Raw genomic sequence first — 9952 nt, 5'->3', positions numbered from 1 at the left:
GTGCAAGGGGCCTTAAAAGGCAACCTGGCTGACAGAAATGAAGACTGCCACTACTGAACTCTCCTCCTGAAAATGAGAGTTCTCTGGCTGTTACACATAGCCAATGGCTTCAATAATTTCAGAGAAAGCCAACAGCAAGTATGCACAAGGACTTCCTACTGAATTTGCTGGATGCTCGTTTGGGTTCATTAACTTGAATAGACTATAACGCAACTAAAATTTTTATGAACATTAACTGTGCCTTTACAGGAGGCCTATAACTCACTAAATACAGGAGTCAGTTCAATAGGAGGGGGGAAGACATTTTTTTTTTCACAAGCCAGAGAACATGTTGCCTTTAACAGTGGAAAAGCTCACACCAAAAATGGTAGGTATAGGCGTTAAATTAAGTCTTTCATGGAAAACACACCTCACATGAAAATGGCGTTAGGCTACTACCCTGTTTCCCCAAAAATAAGACCTAGCGTGATTGTCGGTGATGGCTGCAATATAAGCCCTACCCCCCAAATAAGCCCTACTCTAAAAATAAGTCCTAAAGGGAGTTTAACTAGGGCTTATTTGGAGGGTAGGGCTTATATTGCAGCCATCACCGACAATCACGCTAGGTCTTGCGCCAGGCTGGGTTCACACTAGTGCGAATTGGATACAGGTTTCCCCACATGACGCTCTCAATGAAGCCGGTTCACACATCTCCGTGGCGGCCGTGGAGCGGATTGCACAGGAGACCTGTGTGTCTTTGGCTCAGTTTCAGGTCCAAATTCATGCAAACATTCTGATGCTGTGATCTGCATCCGATCTAAGTGTGAACCCAGAAAAAAAAAAAAAAAAAAAAAAAAACGGGAAAACCTATTGACTTGAGTATAAGTCTAGAGTAGGAAATGCAGCAGCTACTGGGTAAACAATGCCCATCTACAGCCTCACTGTGCCCACCTGTATCATCAGTGCCCATCTGCACCTTTGATAAACTAAAACAGCGGGTGTCTCCCACCCGCTGTTTTAGAACAGACTGCGTGACACCCACTGTTTTAGTTTATCAAAGGTACAGCTGCAGATGGGCATCCTCACTCGAGTATAAGCCGGGTGGGGATTTCAGCCTAAAAAAAAAAAAAAAAAAAAAAATGTGCTGAGAAACTCTGCTAATACTCAAGTATATACTGTATTTTTTCTAAATCAACACTGCTGACGCTTATCGCTTATGACTGAGGAAGCGGAGTGCTTCATGTAGGGCACACAGCAATACTCTTTTTTTTTTTGTTTGTTTTTTAAGGCCAGGGTTAGTTTATATAAAAAAATAAAATAAAAAGTTCAACTAGCAAGCCATTGAATAACAAAATGAAAAAGAACTCTCACCAGGTGAGGAAACTGCACAAAAACCATTGTTCATTTTCAGGGCCAATTCACACCTACTGCTGAACGAAAATGCAGCAGCCGTTGTGTTGTCCAGTGGGATCACCGCAGTACCAATTTCAGTTCATTGCACTTTTTACTTTTTAATTAACTTTATTGAAAATGACACAGTAATTTTATTAACTTAAATTACCTGCCACAGGATGTGAGGCAATGGATTGCCTCACACTGCGCTGGGGGAAAAAAAAAAACCACAGAAATAAATGCTTTTTTTTCCCAGCGTTCATCACCAGCACACCACCGTAACGCAGTAGCGTGAACCAGGCACATGGTAGACAAGCCAATTTGCATTGTCAGGCAGTGGGACTACGCTGGAATAGCTGTCCAATGCAGTCCCACCACATCTGGTATGAATAATATATATTATATATATATATATATCTATCTCCAACAGTAGTGTCAAGGACATCCATAGTAAGTAGTGGACGGTACTGGAAACCTACTGCTAATGTCAAGTCTTAAAAAGGAGAAGTACAGTCAAAGTGCATTTGGCTGTACTTCTGCGGATCACAGCGGACATGATTTCAGCAGACAGCGGGCTGAACTGAAGCCTGCTATTGGTTGGCATCACAGAGCCGGTCCAGGCACGGGAAGGATTGGGACTATATGGTTGGGATCTGCCCACATGCCTTGACCGGCAACCGGCTCAGCAAGCCTCTGAGCGATCAGTGGTGTTTGGTCGGTCGGTTCTCAGTGATAGAGCCAGCGGAGGATTGATGCTGCATCCACCTAGGCAAGTATGATTCTCAAAAAAATAAAATAAAAAATCCAATACTTCTTTTGAATTTTTGTGCCGATTGGAGTTCAGGGCAATCTGAGGCACCACCTGGTAAGACTGAGATTAAAAGGAGGTCCAAAAATGTTTTAATCTTTGACCTGCCAATATGTTTCCTGTCCTGGTAAAAAGGAACTTTAAGCCCCACGTGCTGTCCTGGAAGACAACTGGGAAAAATGCAGCTGTGTCAGTGTAATGAAAGAGGGAGCGGGAAGGCTGAGCTGGGGGGGGGGGGGGGGGGGGGGCTCTTTGGTTGTACCATATCATAGTGGTGTGCGTCCAGTGTTATCTTTGGAATTGTTTGAAATGAGGCACTGGATTCCTTGTAACTGGGGCTCCTCTGGGGTTTGATGCAAGTTGGAGGGCTAGACATGCCTTCATGATGGGCATCTAGAGCAGCGTTTCTCAACTCCAGTCCTCAAGGCGCACCAAAAGGTCATGTTTTCAGGATTTCCACTATTTTGCACAGGTGATTTGATCAGTTTTCACTGCCTTAGTAATTACCACAGCCATTTCATCTGAAGGGAAATCCTGAAAACATGACCTGTTGGTGCGCCTTGAGGACTGGAGTTGAGAAACACTGATCTAGACCATGGTGGGGGGCCCTCATGGAGCAAGGGGACAGGCTAGTGGTTAACCTTTAAGGAGAGCCACAGCAGTGCTTTCAGTTCAGTGCTCTGTGGAGTGTGTAGCAAATAAGACTGAAGCTACAGAGTGGAGCAGTTCGCATTTAAAGGACTTTCTGCACACACTTCCTCTACCACAGCCTTTTGCTGTGTGGACCAAACAGAATCCCTGACACAGACTTTTTCCACTAGTATGACATTCGTTTGGAGTACCCCTAAATGTACTGACAAATACCAGGGGTATTTGTACCTCATTTTAGAAATTGCTGCCATAAAGGCAAAATTTTGATTCAAACACAGTTTTCAGTAACTAAAATACTCTTTACCTCAATTACTTGAAAATGTCATATAGATGTAACAATCACAATAATCCACAGATCCCGGAGCTGTCAAGACTGGCCCAACAATGCATTTTCAGATTACAGCAACATAAAAACAATAAAACACTGTGATAATGGTGAAATCAGGAGGTGCAGCTTTTGGAAGTTTACCAGAATAAAAAAAGATGCACTTAAATAAAACAAAAAAAAATAAACAACATCACTTGAAATGTTAAAACCAAGGTGACGTGGCACACCATAGACCTTCTTAAACTCAGGGATCTCCATCACTTATCTTTCACTCTGGGAAGAAATCGTAGGTGGCAGGGTCATACTCCTCCCAAAGCCGCTCAAACTCCTCCAGGTACGCAGACACAAACACTCCGTCATCTGTCATGAGAAGATTCTCTTTGTTTGCCTGGATGGCCTGCATGGTCCAGTTCATGGAACCCGTTATCACAAATTTCTTATCTACCACCACAAACTTATGGTGCATGAAACCAGAAGACTGACTGTGACGAACCACAATACCTGCAAAAGAAAAGAATGTGTGTCAAAGAGGAACTCCAGGCAACTAGTAAAATCATTCAGTGAACCCTAAACCTTATCCTAAAAGCATAACCCACTCAATTGACCATTGCTGAGCGCTGCAGAGCTTCCCCAGGGTTGTTTGATCTGCAAATCTTCCCAGACAACATCTAGAATTCAGAGTGGAGGGACCATCACCTACCTGAAGACCAGGCCTTTTTCTGACACATTTTGTTTACAAGTAAAAATCTGTAAACACACAACATCTGCTATAAACTGGAAGTGACATCATGATGTCCCTTCTGACCTCCTATCATAGAGATGAAGAGAGACAATCTGGTCTCTCTTCACCTCTATGGCCAGCCACGTGAACAGTCGGATGGTTTCTTGGGATCGCCAGTGGGAACAGTAATCTTGAGAAACACCAGAGAGCAGCAGATGGGGGGGGGGGGTGATTCCTCCCACTGCTTCTAAGAGCATTTCAGCAGCTAATCAGCCACTTGGATCACTTTTAGCAGAAACAGAATTGCCAGCTGAAAAAAAAAAACAATAACCGGGGTGACAGCAGGAGCCATAGCCCGATAAACCGCTACTTATTCTTACTGGTAGTTAGAACCTTTGATATATGCAAACAAAATTAAGATTTACTATTTAGAATAATAAGCTGTCAGGTTAGTAAAACAGCGATATCAGAACCGATTCAATCATACAGTTTGTAGTGTACATAGATTTGCAAAAAAATGGGATAAAGGAATATTCCTAGACTTTGTTTTATCTCATGGTTACTGTGAAATTGTGTGAATGCATCAATGCAGTGCATGTTATCTCAGCTTGCTGAGCTTGGATTCATTAACCCCTTCGCGCCCGCGCTATAGCCAAAAGACTGCTGCAGAGCAGACGCTAACTGCCGGGAGGGCGTCCCTGGACGTCCTCCCTTTAAACTTCCCCTCTGCGCGCCGCCGCGGGCACGCATCGGGGAAGTTCTGTGCTGGCCGTGTCGCCCGGACACAGCCAGTCACAGATCGCTGTAAACGGCTAATCACAGCGGCCGTTTACAGCGTGATCGGCATGCCCAATGAGAGATGATCTCATATGTAAAGATATTTCCCTCCCACAGACAGCGTGTGAGGAGGGAGAGATGAACCACTGCAGAGATGCCAGTCCGCCGTACTTTTGAAATGAACTGACTTTTCCCGCCCGGAGAAAAGTCCGCTCATTTTGAGCGCGTCTCCAGGTAGCCGGGGCCAGCGAAGGAGGCGTCGCTGGCCCCGTCACCTGGTGTGGACTTAAAGGGGAACCCCTATGCCCTATGCCTAAAAAACCCGGCCAGCCAGGAAAGGGGGTGGGGACGAGTGAGCACCCCCCCCTCCCGAGCCGTGCCAGGCCACGTGCCCTCAACATGGGGGGGAGGTGCCTTGCGGATGAGAAAAAGGGCCTCGTCCTGGTATGGACTTAAGGCGTCGCAGACCCCGACAACCAACGGCAAGGGTTGTCAGGGTCTGCGACGCCTTAAGTCCATACCAGGTGACGGGGCCAGCGACGCCTCCGCACACACACACGGCCGGATTGTCCGCCGAAATGTGAGTCCGGCGGACAGATTGGAGTGCAAAAATACTTTAAGTCTGCCGGACTTTTGGGTAAAAAAAAGTCCGCCGGAGCCCACACACGGGGGGATTGTCCGGCGGACTTTTTCACCGGATTGTTTGATCGTGTGTACGAGGCTTAAGAATAACTGATTTTTTGATTTCTCCATCATTTTGGAGCTACAAAACACTGGTGTGAATGGGTCCTTAAAGGGATGCATTTTTCATGTGCTTCTACTTATTAGTAGGCTCAGTTCACATATTTCCATCTGCGGTTTTTAAAAGGAATCCAGTGCGGTTTTGTTCACCGGTTCAGGTGTGAATTTTTTACTTGCAATCGCACCGGAACCAGACTGAAAAACGCACAGGACTTTTTTTTTTTTTTTTTTTTTTAACCACTTCCCGACCAGCGCACGACGATGTACGTCGACAGAATGGCACGGGCAGGCATATTTTGCGTACATGTACGTCCAATATTCGATGCCGCCCTGCCATCGGGAGCGCGCCGCCGGAGGCGCGCTCCCGCGCTGGTCGGGACCCCCGTGAGTCCGGTCGCGGGACCCGCGGACTCGATCGCCGCGGGCATCCCCGCGATCGTCTCACGGAGCGGCCGAATGGAGGAAATGCTGTATAAACAACATTTTTCCATTCTGCCTAGCAACTAGTGACGCTGATCTCTGCTCCATGTGATTGGAGCAGAGATCAGTGTACACTAAATGAAAGCCCAACCCCCCCACAGTTAGTAACACACCCCTAGGAACACTTAACCCCTACACTGCCACCCACTGGTTAACCCCTTCACTGCCAGTGTCATTTACACAGGAATCACTGCATTTATATAGCACTGATTACTGTATAAATGACAATGGTCCCAAAAATGTGTCAAAAATGTCCGATGGGTCCCCCACAATGTCACAGTCACAATAAAAATCGCAGATCGCCGCCATTACTAGTAAAAAAAAAAAAAAAAAAATTAATAAAAATGCTATAAAACTATCCCTATTTTGTAAACGCTATAACTTTTGCGCAAACCAATCAATAATCGCTTATTGCAATTTTTTAACCAAAAATATGTGGAAGAATACGTATCGGCCTAAATTGAGGGAAAAAAATGTTTTTTTATATATTTTTAGGGGATATTTATTATAACAAAAAGTAAAAAATAATGCGTTTTTTTCAAAATTGTCGCTCTATTTTTGTTTATAGCGCAAAAAATAAAAACCGCAGGGGTGATCAAATACCACCAAAAGAAAGCTCTATTTGTGGGAAAAAAAGGACGTCAATTTTGTTTGGGAGCCACGTTGCACGACCGCGCAATTGTCAGTTAAAGCGACGCAGTACCGAATCGCAAAAAGTGGTCTGGTCTTTGACCAGCAAATTGGTCCGGTCTGAAAGTGGTTAAATAAAAGACTGGCCGGCTCGCAAATATGTGAACCGGTGTTCTGGCAGATAGTGTCCTGCCATCATATAGTGTCCGCCCTGTACTGCGCATGCGCAGTACACAGCAGATACTATCCGATGGGGGACCATATTTGATAGGACACCGGCTCCATAGAGAAGGCTGCAGCTTCACGCGTCATGCAAATTTGATGCAGTGCAAAACACATCTAATTCGCATATACAACCACTTAAAATAAACAATGTATCAACAATATATGTAATACTACTGTGGTTGTGTGCGTTTATAAAACAAGGTGAAAGAAGGTGTAATTTATCTTCAATACAAGTGCTTAGAAAAAAATAAATCCTTATGATATCTAGAGATATGAATTTCATGGAAGTACTGTAGAATTCCTCCGAATTATATATATATATATGCGCAAAGGCCTGGCCTCCAACACCCCCCCCCCAACCAGGACTGATCTCCAACACCCCTCTTCCCTGCGCAGTACAGGGCGGACACTATATGATGGCAGGACACTATCTGCCAGAACACCGGTTCACATATTTGCGAGCCGGCCAGTCTTTTATTTAACCACTTTCTGACCTCCAACACCCCCCCCACCAGGCCTGACCTCCAACACCCCCCCCACCAGGCCTGACCTCCAACACCCCCCCCCCCCAGGCCTGACCTCCAACACCCCCCCCACCAGGCCTGACCTCCAACACCCCCCCCCCCCAGGCCTGACCTCCAACACCCCCCCCACCAGGCCTGACCTCCAACACCCCCCCCCCCAGGCCTGACCTCCAACACCCCCCCCCCACCAGGCCTGACCTCCAACACCCCCCCCCCCCACCAGGCCTGACCTCCAACACCCCCCCCCCCACCAGGCCTGACCTCCAACACCCCCCCCCCCACCAGGCCTGACCTCCAACACCCCCCCCCCCCAACCAGGCCTGACCTCCAACACCCCCCCCCCCCAACCAGGCCTGACCTCCAACACCCCCCCCCCACCAGGCCTGACCTCCAACACCCCCCCCCCCCAACCAGGCCTGACCTCCAACACCCCCCCCCCCCAGGCCTGACCTCCAACACCCCCCCCACCAGGCCTGACCTCCAACACCCCCCCCCCCCAGGCCTGACCTCCAACACCCCCCCCACCAGGCCTGACCTCCAACACCCCCCCCCCCAGGCCTGACCTCCAACACCCCCCCCCCACCAGGCCTGACCTCCAACACCCCCCCCCCCACCAGGCCTGACCTCCAACACCCCCCCCCCACCAGGCCTGACCTCCAACACCCCCCCCCCCCCAACCAGGCCTGACCTCCAACACCCCCCCCCCCCAACCAGGCCTGACCTCCAACACCCCCCCCCCCACCAGGCCTGACCTCCAACACCCCCCCCCCCCAACCAGGCCTGACCTCCAACACCCCCCCCCCCCCAACCAGGCCTGACCTCCAACACCCCCCCCCCCCCCAACCAGGCCTGACCTCCAACACCCCCCCCCCCCCAACCAGGCCTGACCTCCAACACCCCCCCCCCCCAACCAGGCCTGACCTCCAACACCCCCCCCCCCAACCAGGCCTGACCTCCAACACCCCCCCCCCCCCCAACCAGGCCTGACCTCCAACACCCCCCCCCCCCAACCAGGCCTGACCTCCAACACCCCCCCCCCCAACCAGGCCTGACCTCCAACACCCCCCCCCCCCCAACCAGGCCTGACCTCCAACACCCCCCCCCCCCCCAACCAGGCCTGACCTCCAACACCCCCCCCCCCCCCAACCAGGCCTGACCTCCAACACCCCCCCCCCCAACCAGGCCTGACCTCCAACACCCCCCCCCCCCAACCAGGCCTGACCTCCAACACCCCCCCCCCAACCAGGCCTGACCTCCAACACCCCCCCCCCCAACCAGGCCTGACCTCCAACACACCCCCCCCCCCCCCAACCAGGCCTGACCTCCAACACCCCTCCCCCCCTGCTCACCCGCCTTCCTCAGGGCTCCTATCTGGGATCCGGAGGCCGCCATGTAGTCTCTGTCGGTGATGACCCGGACTCGGACTCCCCTCTGGTGGAGAAGTAGGACAGCCTGGCCCAGAGGCGGACATGAGAAGGTGAAGATGCAGAGCTCCACACTCCTCCGGGCCTCCAGGAGGCGCCTCATCAGCCGGTGGAGGGCGCTGTCCGTGTCTGTATGAGGGAGCGGACACATACACCGGAGCCCGGGGCTCAGAACCCCCTCCATACAGCTCACCGGCACCGGGAAGAACAGAACCTCCCTCACCGTCTTCCTCCGCCTTCTCCAATACCGGAACAACCATTCCGCCCCCACCGACAACGCCACCGCCGTACACAGCGCCTTCCACACCCTACCGGGCACCATGATGACCAGGGCGGAGACTACGACCGGGGGGCGGCGCCTCAGAGAGGCTGAGGAGGGGGCGGAGCCTCCATGGCCCGCCTCCTCGGACTGGCCTCAGCCTTAGATCTGGAGGCGGATTTTGTGAAATCAATAAAATGTACTATTTACCGATTTCCTATAATCACCCCAGTATTCCTATACTCACCCCTGTATTTCTATATTCACCCCTGTATTCTTATACACACCCCTGTATTCTTATACTCCTGTATTCCTATACTCACCCCTGTATTCCTATACACACCCCTGTATTCCTATACTCACCCCTGTATTCCTATACTCACCCCTGTATTCCTATACACACCCCTGTATTCCTATATACTCACCCCTGTATTCCTATATACTCACCCCTGTATTCCTATAATCACCCCTGTATTCCTATACACACCCCTGTATTCCTATACTCACCCCTGTATTCCTATACTCACCCCTGTATTCCTATACACACCCCTGTATTCCTATATACTCACCCCTGTATTCCTATATACTCACCCCTGTATTCCTATAATCACCCCTGTATTCCTATACACACCCCTGTATTCCTATAATCACCCCTGTATTCCTATACTCACCCCTGTATTCCTATATACTCACCCCTGTATTCCTATACTCACCCCTGTATTCCTATACTCACCCCTGTATTCCTATATACTCACCCCTGTATTCCTATAATCACCCCTGTATTCCTATACACACCCCTGTATTCCTATAATCACCCCTGTATTCCTATACACACCCCTGTATTCCTATAATCACCCCTGTATTCCTATACACACCCCTGTATTCCTATAATCACCCATGTATTCCTATAATCACCCCTGTATTCCTATACACACCCATGTATTCCTATACACACCCCTGTATTCCTATACACACCCCTGTATTCCTATAATCACCCCTGTATTCCTATACAC

The 9952-nt window shown here is 49.7% G+C and overlaps 1 protein-coding gene across 1 annotated transcript; it reads right to left on the bottom strand.

Annotated features, from left to right (window-relative positions):
- Nucleotides 1–3271: 3271 nt before the first annotated feature.
- PLD6 (phospholipase D family member 6) lies at nt 3272–9004 on the bottom strand. The gene is made up of 2 exons (XM_077449494.1): nt 8606–9004; nt 3272–3659 (listed from the first exon to the last, which is right to left on the bottom strand). The coding sequence occupies exons 1-2, from the start codon at nt 9000–9002 to the stop codon at nt 3427–3429; spliced, it is 630 nt and encodes a 209-aa protein (XP_077305620.1). The 5' UTR covers nt 9003–9004; the 3' UTR covers nt 3272–3426.
- Nucleotides 9005–9952: the final 948 nt, after the last annotated feature.

The sequence above is a fragment of the Lithobates pipiens genome, unplaced genomic scaffold, assembly GCF_037356315.1.
Source record: "Lithobates pipiens isolate NorthernLeopardFrog02 unplaced genomic scaffold, aLitPip1_a1.2 Scaffold_22, whole genome shotgun sequence".
NCBI classification, from domain to species: domain Eukaryota; kingdom Metazoa; phylum Chordata; class Amphibia; order Anura; family Ranidae; genus Lithobates; species Lithobates pipiens.
Note: the sequence above shows the minus strand (reverse complement) of the source record. Positions and strands in the feature narration are given on the sequence as shown.

Coding starts and splice junctions, on each gene's coding strand:
- PLD6 (XM_077449494.1), bottom strand. CDS start 9,002: ATGGTGCCCGGTAGGGTGTGGAAGGCGCTGTGTACGGCGGTGGCGTTG. Junction 3,660..8,605: donor AGGAGCCCTGAGGAAGGCGG/GTGAGCAGGGGG, acceptor TTTCTTTTGCAG/GTATTGTGGTTCGTCACAGT.